Source organism: Sus scrofa, chromosome 1 (assembly GCF_000003025.6).
Source record: "Sus scrofa isolate TJ Tabasco breed Duroc chromosome 1, Sscrofa11.1, whole genome shotgun sequence".
In the NCBI taxonomy this organism is placed as follows: domain Eukaryota; kingdom Metazoa; phylum Chordata; class Mammalia; order Artiodactyla; family Suidae; genus Sus; species Sus scrofa.
The window spans coordinates 143,996,037-144,018,208 of NC_010443.5; the positions used below are offsets into that span (position 1 = coordinate 143,996,037).

General features: G+C 39.3%; 1 protein-coding gene across 2 annotated transcripts in view; it reads left to right on the plus strand.

The window, feature by feature from the left end:
- Positions 1-22,172, plus strand: part of MCEE (methylmalonyl-CoA epimerase) — a 28,659-nt gene that overhangs the window by 2,323 nt on the left and 4,164 nt on the right. For both annotated transcript variants that reach the window (NM_001097471.2, XM_021072602.1), the window contains 1 exon segment: positions 6,864-7,201. In NM_001097471.2, the coding sequence (NP_001090940.1) occupies positions 6,864-7,201 (338 nt within the window).

Below are 22,172 nucleotides of genomic sequence, written 5' to 3' on the forward strand. Positions count from 1 at the left end.
GTTCTAAAATCAAAGCCTATTTGTTGAATTTTCAAGAGTGAAAGGAGAGTGGTCTCTTTGTCATAAAAAGTAAGTTGTGGATTGATGACATGAAACAGTGAATATGAAAACACTGTGTGCCAAAATATCTTCCAAATACAAGCAGTCTTTAGTTGTTGAGTAAGAGTGCAGTACTGTGCTGTACATTAGTGCAGTGCTGTATATAGGGTAGGTGCATAATCAGCTTTTTCCTTTAAAAATGTAAAATGCATTAGAAGTCAGAGATGCTTATATTTATAAGCAAGGTTTTGATGTAACCTTTCTGAAAGTGCCAATAAATGATAACCCTTGGGATTTATAATGTACTTTGTACCAGACACTTTTCTAAACCTTTAATGTGTAATATTCATTTAAGTTTCATGACAATATTATGAGGAAGGTATATCTACCTATATGAGAAACAAAAGCACAGAAAAGGTAAGTAACCAGCCCAAGTTATATAACAAATGGTAGGGTCAAGATTTGAACTGAAGCACTCTAGCACCACACACACTGCCTTTTTTTTTTTGGCCACACCCACAGCACATGGAAGTTCCTGGGCCAGGGATCCAATCCAAGCCTCAGCTGTGACCTACAATACAACTGTGGCAACTCTGGACCCTTAACCCACTGCACCACATGGGAACTTCACACACTGCCTCATGTGATACTCATCCACAAAATCTGAAAGTGAACATATAAATAATAATTTGAATATTAGAGAAGAGGCATTTTTATATGCATGTCTTTAGAAACATTTTTTTATCCAATAGTTGATGGGAAATTAAGGGGAATGGAATATAACTTCCAAATCATATATTTATTGCAAGAACTGAATACAAATAAAGATAGCATTTCTTTTGTAGTTTATATACACATTTTTGGACATCTTTGCCTAAAGGAAAAATAACATGAAAATAATGTATTCCAAAGGCTGGCTTTGATTCATCCTCTTTCAGCCTCTTTTAAAGGCTTCACCCTTAGATGACCCCACTTTTTCTTTTATTGTAGTTAAATATACATAACATAAAGTACACTATTTTTACCATATTTAGGTGCATAGTTCAGTGACATTAAATACATTAACATTGTGCAACCATCACCATCATCCATCTCCAGAACTTTCTCATCATTCCAAATTGAACCTCTGTACCCATTCAACAATAACTCTCCCTTGGTTTCCTACTCCTGGCCCCTGATAGCCGCTATTCTACTTTCTCAGTAGGAGTTTGACTTCCCTCTGGGTCTCCTTTTTTTTTTTTTTTTTTTGTCTTTTTTAGGGCCACACCCATGGCTTATGGAGGTTCCCAGGCTAGGGCTCAAATCGGAGCTGTAGCCACCGGCCTATGCCACAGCCACAGCAACATAGAATCCGAGCTTCATCTTCCGCCTCCACCACAGCTCACGGCAACCCCACATCCCCAACCCACTGAGCAAGGCCAGGTATCGAACCCACAATCTCATGGTTCCTACTCAGATTCGTTAACCATTGAGCCATAACAGGAACTCCTGTCTGTGTTACTTATGGGTGAAATTATATAATACATGTTCTTTTGTGACTGGCTTTTTTCCTTTGGCATAATGTCTTCAGGGTTCATCCATGTTGTACCATGTGTCAGAATTTCATTTCTTTTTAAGGTTGGATAATATTCCAGTGGGTGTGTATACCACATTTTGTTGTCTTTTCATCCTTTGATGGACACTTGCTTTATTTCTACCTTTTTGCTATATATGTGTAGGAATTGGGTATATAAATATCTTTAAATTCTTGCTTTCAGTTCTTTTGGATATATACCCAAAGGAGGGATTGCTGAATCAAATGGTAATTTTATGTTCTGACCCTACTTTTAAGGACCATGAAACTAACAGAAAAACAGGAGAAGCTCAGAAAGATAGATCGGATTAAACAAACACAATACATTCAAATTTGGGTTGCAAAGGATCAGCTTCATCAGAAATTAGGTTGGAAAATGGAAATTGAACATGTTAAAGACAAGAGTGGACAAGTTACATGACTGTGAAGAGCGATTTATTAAGGAGTCATATGTAAGTGGGATAACAGAAATGTCTGTTTACTAATTGTGATGAATAAAAAATTATTCCTGATCAAACAGGATGACATTAACATGTATGGTGCCATGAAATCCTCTGGTTGAATACTGAAGACAAATGGACTTCTCACCAAATTAACTTGAAGGCACTTGTGATAAATGACTTTCTCAGTATATTATGGCTCCTCAAATAAGATGTGCAAACATTCAGACTTTAAAAACCTACTACATGTTCTAAAGTTAGATTATGTGAAGTTTGCAAATATAAAAAAAACAGCATATATACTTCAAATGGGTAAACTTTATAAATTATATCAATAAAATAAGAAAACTTTATTATAAGTGGTTATTCACATTTTATGGCACTTTCTGTACAAATTTAACATATGATTTCTTCAAAGAGTAAGTACCCTTAATGCATTCGAGTATAGACCCTTGCAGCTAAACCTTTTTTTATTTAGAGTCAATGTCCAGAAAGGCTGTGGTCTGAAGTAAAAACAGGCCAAATGGAAAGAAATGCAATGTTATTTTAAGTCAAGGCACTAAAATATTAGCAAGAAACAATATGGAAAGAAAGTTAAAAATTAGGGTTAACATACATATCATTTTTTGTACCATTTTTGGCTTCTTGTACATCAGATTCCTGATATGTGTAAAAGTCAGTTGTTCATCTTTACAATCCTGTTGTTGTTTTTTTTCTTTTCTTTTCTTTCTTTCTTTTTTTTTCTTTTTTCTTTTTTTATGGCCCTACCTGTAGAGTATAGAAGTTCTTGGCCCAGGGATTGAATCAGAGCTGCAGCTGTGACCTATGCCACGGCTGTGGCAACACTAGACCCTTTAACTTACTGTGCCAGGCCAGGTTTTGAACCTGAGCCTCTGAAGTGACCCAAGCTGCTGTAGTCAGAGTCTTAAACCACTGGGCCACAGCAGGAACTTCCCTGAAGGTTTAGGTGTTTTGTTTTGTTTTGTTTTGTTTTGTTTTAACACTCTTGGGGTTTTTTGTTCGTTTGTTTTGGCTTTTTAGGACTGCACCTGGGGCATATGGAGGTACCCAGGCTAGGAGTTGAATCAGAGCTGTAGCTGCTGGCCACAGCCACAACAACATTGGATCTAAGCTGTGGTCTGTGACCTACACCATAGCTCACAGCAATGCTGAATCCTTAACCTACTAAGCGAGGCCAGGGATTGAACTCACATCCTCATGATCCTAGTCGGATTCGTTAACCACTGAGCCACAAAGGAAACTCTCCAACAATCCTGTTTTTAAATATCTGATAAGTTTCTTCACACATGCATATACATATAGTTTATTCGTGGGAAGTAATCCTTTTTGGAATAGTCACAAACTACACGCTATAGAGTTGAAAGTAATGCAGTTCTGCTGTACTTTCTTAGATGAGAGGCAGAAAAACCTAAAACTAAAGAGCTGTGAATTCCTGTAGTTGGGGGCAATCTGAAATAAAAATGTCTTTTAAAAATTTGCAAAAGTCGGAACTTCCCCTGTGGCACAGTGGGTCAAGGATCTGGCATTGCCACAGCTGTGGCACAGGTCACAACTGTGGTGTTTGTTTGATCCCTGGCTTGGGAACTTCCACATGCCGCCAAAAAAAAAAGCGAAAGTCAAAAGAGAAGCTAATGTTTTTACAGGTCAGTTCACAACAAACTGTTCAGCAACACATTTTTTTTAAGTATCTATAAACATCTGTTATCACTGTACACTCTCTATTCTGTGTTTCTTACTCCAGTTTGCTTTGTCTATAGGATTTCACATTTTACTCATAGACTCCTCATCTGCCTTTTTTTTTGCGTGGGTTTGAGTTAATACCTCATTGTGGTTTTGATTTGCTTTTCCCTAATGGCTAATGGTATTGAATATGTTATGCACATCTTGGCCATTTTTATATCCCTTACCCTTCATTTTATTATTAGCACCATGCTCTAACCAGCTGAACTAACCAGCTTATGTATTTTACCATTCATTTTATTTTTAAATTATAGTTGATTTACAGTGTTGGCCAATTTCTGCTGTATAGCAAAGTGATTGATATGTATATGTATATATACATATATCTGTATATATTCATACACAGATACACACATTCTTTTTTTATATTCTTTTCCATCATGGTCTACCCCAGGAGATTGGATATAGTTCCCTGTTCTATACAGTAGGACCTTGTTGTTTATTCGTTTTAAATACCCTTCATTTTATTTATTTATTTATCTTTTTAGGACCACACCCATGGCATATGGAGCTTCCCAGGCTAGGGGTCGAATTGGAGCCAGAGCTGCTGGCCTATGCTGCAACCACAGCAACACCAGATCCAAGCCACATCTGCAACCTACACTGCAGCTTGTGGCAAAGCTGGATCATTTAAACCACTGAGAAAGGCCAGAGATCAAATCAGTCAATTCTAGTAAACTTTCCTCCTCTCACTTCCAAATGATAAGGAAGTTACACAGAAAGATAGTGAGACTTCTAATAACATGAGTTGTTTGGACTTCCTTTTCAGTGCTAGAGTTTTTGAAATGTCCCTACAGCAAACTGGCATGGGATATACAACTTCACCTTCATTTGGATACATGCTAATTTATTCCTTTGACATTGCCATATGTTCCATTGCTGGTAGCAGAATGCCTGCCAGAGAACCTCCCACTACCCCATCTCATCTAAAGGTACCACTGGTAAGGAGAATTCAGAAATACCTAGACTCACTATTTGACATACTCTTAAAATTTCACAGAGCAAACAGCACTAGTGTGCCTATCACTCTAGGGCACATTGACCATATCTACATATATATTTTTAGTACAAATACATTGTGTATTGAACTTTCATTGCAAATTATACACATAAATGGAAGGAAGGGAAGAGTGGTCTGATGGATGGTTTTGTTGGTTGTTAGCATTTTAAAAATTCACTACCACCCTGCCCTTCAGATTTCTTGGTCTCCACAGACAACCCTGCATGCCATTCATCTGGCAAACAGTCATTAGGTGTCATTAACAAGAATGGCTGAATTTATTGTATGCCTGTTATGTATGTCTTGCACTGTAGTATTATATTTTTTACACCAAGTTTCTAATTTTCACAACAAACCAGAAAGGTAGATATTTAGTGGGTAGTACTAGCATTTTTTTTAAAAAAACTAAAATAGAAAATATTAGAACACATTACATTTAGTGAGGGTTAGGTATTCTTTTCATGAAATTTACTTCCAGTCATACATTTATGTATGTGTGTACTGGTTTGTAATATATCTGAATTTCATGATGACACAGTGAGTTGAAAGAACCAGAGTCACCAAGGAGAATATAAGCGCTGGGTGGGACAGTGTGTAACTTGTGTAGAGAAGAGCCAGAGCCACATCAGCTTCAGTCTTGGGTGTCAGTCCCACGCAGCCAGCAGGTCTCTCCCAGTGGCCAGGGCAGGACAGTTTTGCCTATATACACTTCTCTTTGCCACAGTGGAGGGAGATTTGTCCCCTCCCAGCAAAGGACAGGTGTAAACAGTGGGGTTGGCCATGTGACACTCACACTTTAAGCAAGGACAAAGCATCAAAGCAGTATTCTTTGGGCCTGAAAGAGGGAATGGTGGTCCCCACAAGGTGATAAGCCCAGCTAGGCTATGTGGGCTCTTTATTTCTTGGTGAGGAAGCACCAGGTCCCTGGAAGCCCTTCCATTGCAGCTAAGTGGGGTGGAAAGCCTGCCTACAGGACATTACCTTCCAACAATGTGTATGCCCTACCCCCACAACACAGCATGCAGCGGCTTGATGTGGGATCGTAGTTCCAAGACCAGGGATCAAACCCAGGCTTCATCAGGGAACTCCCTCCTGGGTATATGGATTTAAATAAAATCAAATAGTGTCACTTTAATTTCCTTGTTATCAAAAATTTTAGTAAGGGAATTTTATGTTAGCTGAAGCTCTGTGATACTAGGTACTATTTAAAGTATTTGTCATTAAGCATTAACAACTCTTTGTTTATAAAGTATGTGCTCTTCATTTTGCTATTTCATACATTCTCATTAAGTGATGTTGTTTTGCAGGATTGTATTTAGACCCTGGACATGTATATAATTTTCATTCTGGGGAGAACTACTGAAGAAATAGTAGTACATGGGGAGAACACATTGAAAGCTGCTTTAGTTTCCAGATGAAAGGTTTCTTCACATTTAGAAGCAGTTCTGCTTCTACTCCTTCATAATTATGAAGAGAACAATTTAAAAAAAGGCTCAGGAAATTCTCATATGTTTAAGTACCCTCTTGATCTTTGCTTGTTTTTCCCTCAGTAATGAGATACTTTCCTTAGTTGATAATTATCCAAATAAAGTACACATTAAAAGGTACTTATAACTTTAATGAACTTACTACATAATGTAAGACAAAAAAATTGTTTGTAGGTAGAGAATAAAATTGTTTGTTTTCATCAGGTGTATGTTGTTTCACTATCACATTCAAACTTGCCCTTTAAGAACTGCAAAAAAACAACATGTAATTCTAAATGACATGCAGCTATCCTTTAAATTGGTAAATATAAATTATATGACAAATGTCATTCTTTATTCTGAGTCTAAAAAGCTCAGAATTAGGTTTTTAATTCCAGACAGGTATTTCAGAGCAGAGCGAGTAATTGTGACATGCTTTTTAAATTGATCATCTCTGATTTAATTTATGTAATTAAAAAGAATAGGTATACAAATAATTTTTACATGTGTAATTTATTTTTTAAAATTAATTTTCTAAGGGCATCAATTCTCAGATATCAATCAATGACTGTTCAATTTTTCAGGGTTTTTTTCCAGACTTCAAACTCCTGTTCCAACAGTAAGAACTTTTTCCATGTCGCTGACCTCGAATCAAGTGGCTAGTCCTGTATGGAACCTGGGGCGACTCAATCATATAGCAATAGCAGTGCAAGACTTGGAAAAGTCCAAGGCATTTTATAAGAATGTTCTGGGGGCCCAAGTAGGTGAGATGGCCTCTATTCCTGAACATGGAGTGTCCGTTGTTTTTGTCAACCTGGGAAATACCAAGATGGAACTGCTTCATCCACTGGGAAATGACAGTCCAATTGCAGGTTTTCTGCAGAAAAACAAAGCTGGAGGGATGCATCACATCTGCATTGAGGTATTTTAATTATTTTAATATTTGTTATTGTAAGTTTGTCTTTTAAAATGCTTTTTACTTGTTTTTTGTTTTTTTTTTTTTTTTGGCTGCACTCAGAGCATGTGGAAGTTCCCAGGCCAGGGATCAAACCTGAGCCACAGCAATGCCCATGCCAATGCCTTAACCTCTACACAACCAGGACACTCCAGCCTTTTACTTTTTAAGGCTACATATTGTTGCTGTCATCAGAAAGTTCTTTAAGTTCTTTCAGGGGAATGGTAATATTGGTCCTGTTCAAGGATGGATCTATAGATACATACTCCTTCCCTCTTGAAAACTGCAAATAATAATGGTAATATGTATAACTGAAGTCTGGATTCAACAATCACTATATAAAGGCCACTGACTTGGCCAGAGCAGATCTAAATCTTTGCCGTCATGTCTGTTGATCATGCACAATCTTCCATGCAGTGGAAATGCAACTGCTGTCACTGTCACAGGCAATTGGGATGAGCAAGTGAAGGACTTAATAAAGTAAGAATTTCCATGTACATGCTAAGTATTATAATTATTTTCTATCTTTGCAATTCTAATAACTTGTTCCTTATTACAAAGGCAATACATTTTCAATTACTGACTGTGATTTTTAAGATCTCAACTGTATCTGCTAACAACTCTTAAAAAAAAAACATGAACTTTTAGACAAGAACATTCTCATTAGAGTGCCTTTATCTGGAGATGTTCATGTTCAGATAACTGCTTTTGGAATATCGGCATTACCAATTATGCTTCAATTTAAATTATTTTGATAGGACAATTCTTTTGATAGAAGAAATGACATAATCGAAAGTTAGGTCTAACTCCCAATCCAGAAGAGAGGGCAGTTAATTCCAACGTGAACCCAGGGATTTATTCAGTTCATATTGCAAACATATTTGAGACTCCTTGAGTATTTGGATTCAGCAATGAGTAAGAAACACATGACCAGGCCCACAGTGAGGAGGGGCAGCTCTTTAAACAGGCAATTACAGTGTCTTGTGATAAGCAAAATTCATAGACATGTCTCAGTTGTACAATGAAGGAAGATTGGTGGCCTCTGGCAGGCCAAGGAGGGGGGCATGTATCACAGGGCATGAGTTATAATGAATGTGAAGGAATCCCCAGGTGGACAAGGGGAGGAAGGTGTTCTAGGCAGAGGGACAGCATGTAGAAAGGCCAGTATTTGTAACTACTAACGTTATGTACTCGGCGTGTAGCATTTTCTTTAATTCTCATAGCTTGAGGCCCTTGAGGGCCACATTAACCCCATGTGACAGGTGAGGAGGCTGAGCCTTAGAATAGTCAAGTTGCCCACAGTCCACATTAGTAGGGAACAGCAAAGCTGGGTCAAACCCAGATCGGTTCTGACTCCAGGATCTGCGTTGTTGTCCATGGTGCCAGAGTGCCTTTCCTCGATTAGCTGAGTTTAAAATCTCAGGGGCGGAAATCATAGGATGTCAGACAAGGGAGCTAAGCAAGGCCTAACGTTGAACTTTTACCCCTGTTTTAGGAGGTTAATTTTGGCCACAAGCTTTTTTTTGGGGGGGGCTGCTGTGGCATGTTGAGGTTCCCAGCCTAGGGATTGCATTGGAGCTGTAGCTGCCAGCCTATACCACAGCCACAGCAACGTGGGATCCAAGCCGCATCTGTGACCTACACCACAGCTCACGGCTACTCTGGATCTTTAACCCACTGATTGAGGCCAGGGATTGAAACTGCAACTTCATGGTTCCTAGTTGGATTCACTTCTGCTTCGCCACAACGGGAACTCCTGCAAGTCTTTATTTCAGTGGACTTGAGGGTGGCTGGACCCCCCCCAGGATGAGAAGCAGGCATATCGGCCTTTGAACCCACTCTTCCTCCTCTGCACCACACCATCTGCACTACTTCAGAAAGCCTTCAAAGAAAGCTGCTGTATCAGAAGTTCAGTTAGGTAAAGAACAGCAGGGAGCTCCCACTGTAGCGTAATGGGCTTGGTGACACCTTAGGGACACTGGGACATGAGTTTGATCCCCGGCCTCACACAGCAGTCCAGTGTTCTGTAGCTTTGACTTAAGTTGAGACTGTGGCTCAGATCTGATCCCTGGCCTTGGAGCTCCATATGCTGCAGGGTGGCCAAAAATGGGGAAAAAAAAAAAAAAAAAGAACATTGGAAGTTGAATAATATAACAGTGAATTCAAAAGTAGAGATTAATGGGGGAGGAATGAAAATGTTGTTTATCAGTATAAAATAAAGGTAGGTGATAGGAGAAGGTATGAAGAGTGGGTAGTTAGTTGCTGCATTAGTATGACACACCCCATCATTATTCTCAGCTTTCAGTAAAAACTATGATGTCTTGACTAGGTAGATTTTATTTTTCTGTTCCCAGTCTAGAATGAAGTGACTCTGGCTGATAGCATAGCTCTGCCATCCATGCGTGTGACTTACAGGGTTGCTCAGACTTCACCAGTTTACCAGCCAGAGGGGAGGGAAGGCAGAAAGAAAATGCAGGGCAATACATTTAAGGGATGATTAGAAATTACATGTCAGTCCTGTTCTTGTCATTGGTTTGGTCACATTGTACAGTTGACCACAAGTGTAGTCTGTACTTGGGCAGTTATATGCCCCACTAAAATCTGGGGGTAGCTGTAATTAAAAAGAAGAAATGGAAAATGGATACTGGAGGCCATCGGTTTATGCCATAGTTGGTAACTTTACAAAAGTGGAATTGCCAGGACAGCATAACACTTTTTCTGAGTAAAGATATGCTCTAAGGAGGAATCACCTGAGAACTATGGTCACCTGCTGTGGCAGCCTATGAAATGAAGTTGTCACTAGATGCAGGGGCTTGGTTCCCTGACTCACCAGACAGAGCAGAATTCGTCACCAGTCCTTGAACAAGAAATACACTTTTTTTGAAAGAAACTGCAGATTCCAGGGTTAATGATTTTCCCATAGTGTAACTTAGATCTGAAATTGTCTTCCACTGAGGGTACAAAAGTGATAGAACTGGTCAGAAAAGATTTCTTTGGTCATGCCAGTTATGGTTGCCATTGCAATGTATTATCCCAAAACTTTAGGGTGTTCAACAACTGTTTTATCTTGCTCAGAGTTTTGTGGGTTGGGAGTTTGGGAGGCGGTTCTGCTGGACAGTTCTTGCTTGGAATCTCTCCTGTGGTTGTGGTTAAATATTGAAGTAAAGGCACTTGCTGGCTGGGTGGCCCACCCACATGCTGGTTGGCTGCTGGTCACAGAGCCGGGCCTTCCAGCAGGAGCCCTTTGTGACCTCTTCACCTTCGCAAACTGAGAGTACTTCTCAGGGCAGTCGGGCTTCTTACAGGGCAAGTGACCTACTGACTTCTTACTGGCCAGAGTGCATGTCCCATGAAGACCAGGTGGGACCACGTGGCCCCACAGCTGGACTTCTGCTGTCTGTTTGTTCTGAACAGACACGACAGACCAGATGTAAGGGGAAAGGACAGCCAAGAATCTCTGGATGTGTCTTATAAGTGCTGCTGCCGTCCGTATAGTGATGTACTCTAAGCAGAGGGATCATGTGTCTAGAAGCCCAGAGCGATTTTATTTTCTAATGGCTGTAACTGGGTACCAGCAGCATTCTCTATGCAAGAGGAGGCAACCTGGCTAGCCTTTGTGAATATAAGGCAACTCAAGAGATGAATCCTTGAAAGGTAGAAGGTGACAAATACGCATACACCAAAACCAGTTACTTCAGCTTTTTCCAGCTATTTCTGGAATAGGCAGCGCTCAGAAATATGTCTCCTGAAAATGCTTACAGTCAGTCTTTTATAATTTTATGGTTCACAGTCATTTATTTTTAAATGCCATTCCTTCTTTTAAAATGTTAAATCCATCCATCAGAGAGTGGACTTTTCTTCTCTGTGATTATCACCAGAGGACTTTATGTGTTTTCACCAGGACCTTATGTAAAACCTTAGTTCGGGAGTGTGTCTATTATGGGCACATGCTGTAGCTTTTAGTGGCTCAACAGAGAAAATCCTCTTTCTTGTACATAGTTTAATATTGCAGTTAAGGCTGAGTTTGGGTTTCCATTTTCTCTTGTGAGGCTTGCCCAAATTTCTTACACTTGAGTGTTTGCCTTTCCCTGGAGGAAGTTGAGAGGTCATCTTGTTCAGTGTTTTTTCTTACCGTGCGTGGACAGTCTGGCCCAGGCTATGCTGTTGCTGATATGCACTTTCTACCTTTTGCAGGCCTCTCCCTGGGGAGATGGTTCTGGTATCAAATAGAACTAGCCTTCATTTCACTAAATAACTTAGACAGCAAGGTATGTCACAGTGAAAAACTTAAGGGCTGCTGAAAATATGTACTTATTCAACAAATTTGTGCTGTGTAAAATTACTTAAATGCTTTCATGCTGGTTGGTACATAGCTGCTGCACTAAGCCTACTGAATAACATCCTCCTTCCAGAAGGACCCTCAGACACCCCCCCATAACTCAGCAACTAAAGGGTTACTGATAGACACAGCACTGCAGGAGTCCTCTGAGACTCTGCTGCTGGATAAGGTTTCTTCTGGTCTATTTTGTTGCTGTCTTTACCTTCTGTTCTTGGTATTTTCTGGTATTTTCCTGGTATTCTGGTATTTTCAGAATCACTCTGGCCTTCACTGTGGTAGGTGCTGGGATATGTCACTGAACAAAATGCAAAGTTCCTGTCCTCTTGGGGTTGCCTGCTTGCTTCAAGTATTTCCATGTGCCCTGCATTTTCCACAGAGGATTAGAGGTGACTGACCAAAGTACAGCTTATGAGATAGGGAAGGGTAACATAGATAACGGTGTGAGTTAGAACAAAGAAGAAATGTAATCAAAGTAGAACTAAAGATAAGATTAGTGTACCTATCAGTTCTGCCAAATATTTCTTTCTAGTTGCCAAAACAAAAAGGAAAAATACTGTTAAAAAATCATCGTGACCCCTTTTGCCTTCCTCCCCTTCCCTTTTTGAACAATGCAATCCTGAAGACAGTAGATGGGGCGGAGAGTCTCAGGTGGGATGAAGAGGGCATCCATGTGTGGGAGCTGCTTGCCATGAGAAAGCTCAAGACTGAGCAGGTACCCATGCTTGCGGAGGTCCAGCCCAGAGAGTCTGAGTCTGAGCAGAGGGGCAGCCAGGCTTGGGGTGTCAGAGCAAAGGAGGCCAGCCTGATGAAGGAAGTGGCGTCCCAAGCACGTCAAGAGGGGCACCGAGATGGGGGCCCTGGAGTGTTAAAGCCTGAGCAGAATGTGTATGTGTGTACATGTGCTCACAGGTAGGGGGCACCCAGCATGAAGGGTCAGGCCCTGAGTGGTGTGAGATGATGACTGAAAGGGGAGGGTGAACCAGGTGGAACTTTGGCTCTCCTTGCCTGGGATGGCTGCTATGGGTAGTCAGGGCCTGGTCAGAAGGAGGCAGGCATTCACATGGGGAGTGAGCAAGGATGGGGGTCAGAGCCTGGACAGGGTAAGCAAGGCATACTGAGGCAATTTTGCACAGGAGCTTGGGACACAAGCAAGGCAAGGAGGACTTGAGTGCAGGGAGTGGCCCAACCCAAGTAAGGATGGGAGGCCTCGATACAGGGGGTCAAATGCCTGTCTTAGTGAGGGGGTGAGGAGGCAGCCAGAGGGGGTGGAGGGGAAGACTCGTGGGTTGAAGAGTACGTTGCTGAGGAGAGGCAGCAGAGGAATAGGACTGGTTCTGGAGGAGAGGTTTATCAAGTGAATAGATACATTTCCCAGTGTCAGAGAAGGGCATTACACATAGAGCATTAGATTTCATCTAGAGGTAATTCTTACTGTCTCAAGCATATGATAAAAGTGTTATTTAAAAAATAAGATAGAGAGTTCCCTTGTGGCACAGCAGGTTAAAGATCTAGCATTGTCACTTCAGGTTGCTGCTGTGGCTCCAGTTCAATCTCTGACCGGGGAACTTTTGTGTGCCTGAGGCATGGCCAAAAAAAAGAAAAAAGTGTGTAAAGAAATGCAGTAATTATAGCAGTTTTATTTTCTGAGTGGCCAGATATTAGATGACTTATTTTCTTATTTATACTTTTGTGACTTTCACAGATCTTTTTTTCTTTCTTTTTTTTCTGTTTACATCTGCACCCACGACATATGCAAGTTCCCAGACTCCGAGTCAAATTGGAGCTGCAGCTGCTGGCCTGCGCCACAGCCACAGCAAAGCCAGATCCAAGCTGCATCTGTGACCTACAAGCTTGTGGCAACACTGGATCCTTAATCCACTGAGCAAGGCCAGGGATAAAACCTGTACCTTCACTGCCCACTGAGCCACAATAGAAACTCCCTACAGATCTTTTTTCATTCCTTATGAAAGACACTTTAAGGTAAAAGGCTGGCAAGATAACTTTTTTCCCACATTCAGGGAATGTGTATTTTTTAATGAAGAAGACAGAAAATTATACTACTTGAAAAACTCCATTCTCATTTTGGCTTTACAGTAAATCCTAGGGAATTGCTAAGCTCTCCCAGTGATCGGTGTATCACCAGTTCCCAGATGTAAGTATTGTTGATGGTATAGTGGTGAGCAGAGCTGCCTTCCAGTTCCCAGACCTAGAGCTTTCAGAGAATGTTAACATTTCCAGAGAACGAAATATGTGGACAGTTTGATGAGGCTTTCAACTTCCTATGTTATTAAATCAGTAAAAAAATTTAAAATTCTATCTGCTACTAACATCATTTTGTAAAAGACAGGGCATTTTATTACTAAGAAAAAGCAAAAGAGAAGAAAAAAGAAATTCTTTTGGAATTAAAGCATTCGGTCAATTTAAGAAATTTAGTTTTCTTAATGTTTTACTATCAACTGGTAAAAATTTCAGAGCAGCATCTGGGAAACTTTCTTTATAGCCCCCACCAGACCATACAGCAAGAATGGAAGCACATAGGTAGTAATTCCCAAGAATACACAGGGACCTTCTGAACACTATGTAAGGTGAGAACAGTGTTAGGTTTGAATAATTCACTGAATTTTTAGTTTTGGGGGAAAAGACAATTGAAACAGAAATATTTCTTTAGACTTTTAACTTTCATGAATTTATATCAGTTTGAAAATTAAATTCATTATCGATATCAGTTAGTACTACTATAATTTTGTACAAGATAAAAAGGCTATATTTTTAAAATTAACAAAAATATGCACCATTAAAAGTAGCGTATTATTGGAGTTCCCACTGTGGTGCAATGGGATTGGCGGTGTCTCTACAGCTCCAGGATATAGGTTCGATCCTTGGCTTTGCACTGTGGGTTAAAGGATCCATCGTTGCCATAGCTGAGGCATAGGTCACAACCACATTATTACTTGTTCATAAAATTTGGTCACTGGGAATTTCATACCTTAAGGTTTTTAAAAAGATGTTATTGAGCCCAACATCTTGTCAGCTGAGGACCAAAGAAAGTATAAGACTTACTTGAAGGTTCTAAATCCTGATTGTGACAATCTAAACTTTTTTTATTTGGGGTACTATCAGTCCTAATTTCCAGATTACAGGATAAAATCAAAATAAATTCCCAGACATAGATACAATAGCCCCTGCTGCCTGCCCCCACTCTCCCCCAACCCCTGGGGGTGGGGGTGATAATAGGTTGAAGTCAATAGCCCAGATTTTCACTAATGGCATTTAGGGTCTTACAGAGCTATATGTCACAAAGGACTATAAAAGCAGATTTTTTTAGATGGGTTATTATTGACTATGTTATTTTTATTGCTTAGGAGAACAGACTTAATTTCCCAAATCAAATTGCTTACATTTCTTCTAAGCATTTTTTAATACCTTTAGGGTAGATAATGCTTCATATTTCATATACCCTTTTTTATACCCTTAGGATAGATAATGCATCTAGAGTAGAAAATTAAAGCATTTTTATTTCCTTCTTTGTATTTTCAGGAACACTCTTAGAGAATTGTAAACTTTATAACAATCCTTTAAACAGAAGGGTGGATATAAGATCTTTTTTTTCACATGTCTATAGTTTTTTTTTTAATTTTTATTATGATTGATTTCCAATGTTTTGTCAATTTCCACTGTACAGCGAAGTGACCCAGTCATACATATAAATGGCTTACATCCTCCATCATGTTCCATCACAAGGGATTAGATTTATAGTTCCTGTGCTATACAGCAAGATCTCATTGCTCATCCACTCCAGATGCAAGAGTTTTTATCTACCAACCCCAGACTCCCAATCCATTCCACTCCCTCCCCCTCCCCCTCCCCCTCCCCCTGGCACACATGATCTGTCCTACATGTCCATGATCTTTTCTGTTTTGTAGATAGATCATTTGTGCTGTATTTTAGACTCCACATATAAATGATATCATATGGTTTCTGTCTTTCCCTTCCTGACTTACTTCACTCAGTATGAGAGTTTCTACTTCCATCCCTGTTGCTGCAAATGGCATTATTTTGTACGTTTTTATGGTTGAGTAGTATTCCATTGTATATATGTACCACATCTTCCTAATCCATTCATCTATCAATGGGCATTTAGGTTGTTTCCATGTCACGGCTATTGTGAATATGCTGCAAAGAGCATACAGGTGCATGTATCTTTTTAAGCGAAATTTTCAGCTGACAAAGTTTTACTCTCCAAAATATATAAACAAGTCGTACAATTCAACAACAAAAAAAAACCCAATGAAAAATGGGCAGATGACCTAAATAGATATTTCAACAAAGAAGACATCCATATGGCCAGCAGGCACATGAAAAAATGTTCAATGTCACTAATTATTAGAGAAATGCAAATCAAAACTGCACTGAGGTACCACCTCACACCATTTAGAGTGACCATCATTAGCAAGTCAACAAATAACAAATGGAAATAAGATCTTTAAAATCAAAGTCAATGATAGAAATAGTAACAGAAATAGAAATAAAATGCTAGTAAAATGTCAGTTAGGCATTTTTCCAAAAAAATCTAACTTATTAAATCTTAGAAGTGTTTCTTGGAATAAGGGGTACTGAAGAAGCGGTATACTCAAAATTGAGATGCAGTATCAGAATTTTAAATATTTATAATTGAATGAAGTATTCTGTAATGAAAATATCCATGATCATATGTAGAGTAGAAGTTATCAAGCAGGCACTATGAAAAAAGTTATGATTCTAATATGAAAAGTTTTAACATACAAGAAGTGGAAAAAAAATAATGTAATGAATGTATTCCCATCACCCAAATTCAACAGTTTTTAAGATCTTGCCACAGTTTATCTTTTTTTCCTTTGTTAAACTATTTATTTATTTTTTTCTTGTTAAACTATTTAAAAGTAACTCACAGCTCACTTTACTTTTATGTAATTTGCATCTCTAAAAAATAAACACAATGATGTTATCATATTGATCAAAATTAAAAATAAATCTTCTTTCATTATATACACAATCCATAAATCAAATTTACTGGATTAATTCACCAGTGTCCTTATAGTTGATGTGTTCTAACTAACCCAAACAATTAATCTCTTTAGGGTTTTTTTTTTGTTTTTTTGCTATTTCTTTGGGCCGCTCCCGTGGCATATGGAGGTTCCCAGGCTAGGGGTCTAATCGGAGCTGTAGCCACAGCAACGCAGGATCCGAGCCGCGTCTGCAACCTACACCACAGCTCACGGCAATGCCGGATCGTTAACCCACTGAGCAAGGGCAGGGACTGAACCCGCAACCTCATGGTTCCTAGTCGGATTCGTTAACCACTGCGCCACGACGGGAACTCCATCTTTAGGCTATTTTTTTTTAATATTATTAAGATCTTACTAGTACAGTATATTTTGTCACAGTTGATGAGTTAAATTGATATAAGATTGTCTTAGTTTTTATCCAATGTCGTTTTTCTGTTCCAGGCACCACATTCCATTTAGTCATCATGTCCCCTTAGGCTCTTGTATGTGACAGGTTCTCAGATATTACTTGTCTTGGATTGCCTTGATATATTTGAGGATTACAGGTCATTTTTTTTGGTAAAATGTCACAAATTGAGATTTGTCTGATATTTTCCTCTTGATTAAACTAGGGCTATTGATTTTGGATTTAGACTAGGGTTATTGATTTTGAAGTTCATGTTTCTCCACTGTGAAGTTACTATTTTTTTCTTTTTTTCCATATTATAATCTTTGGAAAGAAATCACCATGTGGAGCCAATACTGAAGGAATAGAGGGCTATGTTCCATCTCCTTCATAATTCCATAAATTATTTGAACTCTTTCTGCATGCAAGATTTGCTTGTTTTTCCCCATTTACCTATTCAGTCATTCATTTTTCAATCATATTAATGATGACTTACAGATATTTATTTTATACTTTGCACTATAATCCAATACTACTTTATTTTGTTGCTCAGATTGTGCTAGCTTTGCCAATAGGACATTTTTGGTTGACTCTTGTGTCCCTTTAACAAAGTCTATCTTTTTTTTTCCCCCTCCCACATTTCCTTATTTTCTGGCACTGCAAGATTCTCTAGACATATTACCCGTGTTCCCTCTGCTAACCTAGAACTGGCCATTTCCCCAAGAAGCCCTGGTTTGTTTCACTAGGGAATGCTGTTAGAAACCAAGATCTGGGCTTACGATGTGCTCGTTGTTCCTGGGGTGTCATTGCTTCTAGGCCTTCTTGGCTAACAGGGCACGGACTTATGTGTGTGTGTACTGAATATATACATATATCTGTAAATATTTCTGTATATAACCACTTAGATGTCTTTTTTGGTCACGCCCTTTGCATGTGAAAGTTCCTGGGCCAGGAATCAAACCTGCACCACAGCAGCATCCCAAGCCACTGCAGTGACAATGCTGGGTCCTTAACCCACTGAACCACAAGAGAACTCCCATAAAATACCTTTTCTGAGATACTCATGAGCTCATGAATTCATACTGATGTCTCTAACTTTAATCCATTACCAGATGGACCACTCTAGCCTTCTCCCTTGCTTATCTATAATGCCCCATTTCAACAGTGAGAATTTGTCTCCTGCCACCTGCCACCTACTTACTTATTAAGTTCAATTTCTGTGTGGGTACTTAGTGATTGTTTTACTTTCCTAGGGCTGCCGTAATAAATTACTGTGAACTTGGTGGCTTAAAACAATAGAAGTTTATCCTCAAGTTCCAGAGGCCAGAATCCAAAATCGAGGAAAAAATACAGAAGAAAAAAAAAAAAGCCAAGTAGAGTATATGAGAGATGTAGAATATGGTCAAAGTTTTAGCAGATTATACCTGGAGTCCCAAAAAGAGAGAAGAGAGAAAATAGAAGCAATAATTGAAGAAATAGTTGACAAGGACATTACCAGTCAGAGGTTAGACATCAACAGATGCTCAGCAACCTAAAGCAGAACAAATACAAATGAAACTGCCTTAGCACATCACAGTCAAGCTGAAAATGAAAGATAAGCAGAAAATCTTAAAAGCAATCAGAAGGAAAAAAAAGACAACAGAAATTATGAAATGACATTTTTTTAGATGCTGACCAAAGAAACATGCCAATTTAGAATTCTTTTTTTTTTTTCCTTCGTATTTTTCTGGGGCCACACCCATGGCATATAGAGGTTCCCAGACTAGGGGTCTAATGGGAGCTGTAGCCACCAGCCTACACCAGAGCCACAGCAACACGGGATCCGAGCCATGTCTGAAACCTACACCACAGCTCACAGCAACACAGGATCCCTAACCCACTGAGTGAAGCCAGGGATCAAACCTGCAACCTCATGGTTCCTAGTCGGATTCTTTAACCACTGAGCCACGATGGAAACTCCCCAATTTAGAATTCTAATTCCAGCCAAGATGCTGTAACAGATTTATCTTCTTGCTTCAAACAAACAAAAACTTTAGGCAAAATATATGAAAATAATGGTTCTCTGGCATTGGACATTAGGCAGTATAGCACATTGATTTCTCAGAGGAAGAAAAAAAAAAAGATAAACCTACAATTTCCCAGCTTACTGGCTGGGGAGAATGTTTCCGGCTGCAGTGCAGGAAGGGAGAAACCAAGCTGACTGGAGCTGGAAGTCTGAGGAGGGCATGGTGGTCTGAGTTAGAAGGAGAAAGGACAGGAAAGGAGAGAGCTGCATGGAGAGTGCTCTCCAGAGGTCAGCAGTGCCTCTCAAGTCTTCATTTAAATGGTGAACAGGGCATACATGTAAAGTCACTACGTCAAGCTGGGAATAGAGCTCCTTGGAAGTATGAGAGGGAATGGTCCTTTTTCAGAGATTGGAATGGTTGTGTTCCACCAACCATGGTGGAAAGACCTTGTAATTCATGGGATATTGGGGAGAATATTCAGAAGAGCTTTGCATAGTAGTGAGGAAAATTGGTCCTAGACTAAAGGCTGCTCTGATCCTTCAATAGGTGAGTGAATAAATGAGCTTGTAGATCCAGATAATGGAATACTTTTTTTTTTTTTATTGTTGGATGCGGTTTGCTAGTATTTTGTTGAGGATTTTTGCATCGATGTTCATCAGTGATATTGGCCTGTAGTTTTCTTTTTTTGTGTTATCTTTGGTCAGAAAAAGGAATACTTTTAACACTAAAAAGAAATGAGCTTTCAAGCTATGAAAAGACATGGAACATGGAGGGATCTTAAATATGCATATTACTGATTGGCAAAAAGCCAATCTGTAAAGAATATATACTGTATGATTCCAACTATATGACACTGGAAAAGGTAAAACTATGGAGACAGTGAAAAGATCAGTGGTTGCTGAGGGTGGGGAGAAATGATGAATAGGCAGAGCAGAGAGGATTTTTAGGACAGTGGAAAATACTCTGTATGATACCATAACTATGGCTACATGTCATCCTACATTTGTCCAAACCCATAGAACGTACAACACCAAGAATGATCCCTGAGGTAAATAATGCTTGGGCAATAAATAATTGGGCAATAATGATGTGTCACTATGGGCTCATCATTTGTAGCAAATATACCATATGGGGGGGTATGCTGATGATAGAAGCTAGGCAGGCTGTAGGAACAGGGATTGTGTGGGAAATCTCTGTACTTTCTTTTAAAGTGAACCTAAAACTGTTCTTTGAAAAATAGTCTTAAAAAAACAGCAACAACAACAACAAAAAAAACCCTGTCGCCCTAGAATTATAAATTTGATGAAAATATCCTTCAAAAGTGGAAGTTAATTGAAAACTTTTTTTTAATTTTTTTTTAATTTGTTGTTGTTGTTGTTGTTGTTGTTATTGTTGCTACTTCTTGGGCCACTCCTGCGGCATATGGAGGTTCCCAGGCTAGGGGTCCAATCGGAGCTGTAGCCACCGGCCTACGCCAGAGCCACAGCAACGTGGGATCCGAGCCGCGTCTGCAACCTACACCATAGCTCACAGCAACGCCGGATCGTTAACCCACTGAGCAAGGGCAGGGATCGAACCCTCAACCTCATGGTTCCTAGTCAGATTCGTTAACCACTGCGCCACGATGGGAACTCCACATTTTTTAATTCCTAACTTTAACCTACTAATGTACTTGAAGTTTTCTTTTTACTTTTTTTTTTTTTGGTTTTTAGTTCCCTCCCCCCTTTTTTGCCTTCTATTGGATTGAAAAACTTTTTTTTTTTTACATTCTTTCTTCCTCTATTTTAGAGATAATAAATTTTAGTTCTGTTTGTTTAGCAGTTCACCTTAATTCTTTCAACTTACAGAAAACTTCAAACACAAAGACAATAATACAATGAACCTAATGACCTAATGTACATTAAATGTACCTAAATCCAATTTCAACTTTTTTTTTTTTTTTTTTTGGCCACACTTGTGGTATGTGGACATTCCTGGGCCAGGGACTGAACCCACACCACAGTAATGCCAGATCCTTAACCCACTGTGCCACCAGGGAACTCCTTAACAGTTATAATATTCATGCACAATCTTATTCCATATATATTCCCTCCATCACATTATCACATTTCCCTCTTCCTATGTTAATTTGAAGCCATTTCTAGACCTTATGTAGTTTCATTCATAAGTATATTAGTTGTGTGTATTGATTGCATGTTTTATATATTTATACAAAATTATAATGGCATCTGAAATGAAATTAATGGTAATCCTCTAATATCATGAAATATCTAGTAGATATTCTAATTTGTTCTTCTATAACTCTTTTTTTTTCTTTTTTGTCTTTTTAGCACCACACCCATGGCATATGGAAGTTCCCAGGCTAAGGGTTGAATCAGAGCTGCAGCTGCTGTTCTATACCGCAGTTCATGGCAACACCAGATACTCAACCCACTGAGTGGGTCCATGGATTGAATCCATGTCCTCATGGATATTAGTTGGGTTCATTACCACTGAGCCACAGGGGGAACTCCCTGTAACTATTTGTGTGTCAGTTTGAATTAAAACCCCAATAATCTGCACACATGGCCATTGGTTATTATATCTGCTTTGAGCCTTTTTGTTGTTATACAGGTGTGTGTGTGTGTGTGTGTGTGTGTGTGTGAGAGAGAGAGAGAGAGAGAGAGAGAGAAAGCAGGGGTCTTGAATGATAACTTAGATAGTTTACGATTCTAGATTTACATAATTTTACCTCAGTAATCTGACATTATTCCTTCATCTTCTGGTCTCTGTTCTACTAGTAAGAATTTGCTGTCAGTTCAATTTGTATGTGATTGTTGTTTTTCTCTGAAGATCGTAGGATATTCTCTGTATCTTTTTTTTTTTTTTTTGGCTTTTTAAGGCTGTACCCTTGGCATATGGAGATTGCCAGGCTAGGGGTCTAATCAGAGCTACAGCTGCTGGCCTATGCCACAGCCACAGCAACACCAGACCTGAGTCAACTCTGCAACCTACACCACAGCTCATGGCAACAACAGATCCTTAACCAACTGAGTGAGGCCAGGGATCGAACCTCCAACTCACAGTTCCTAGTTGAATTAGTTTCTGCTGCGCCATGACAGGAACTCCAAGATATTCTCTGCATCATTGATGTAATTCAGTTTCTCTGTTATCTGTATAGGTA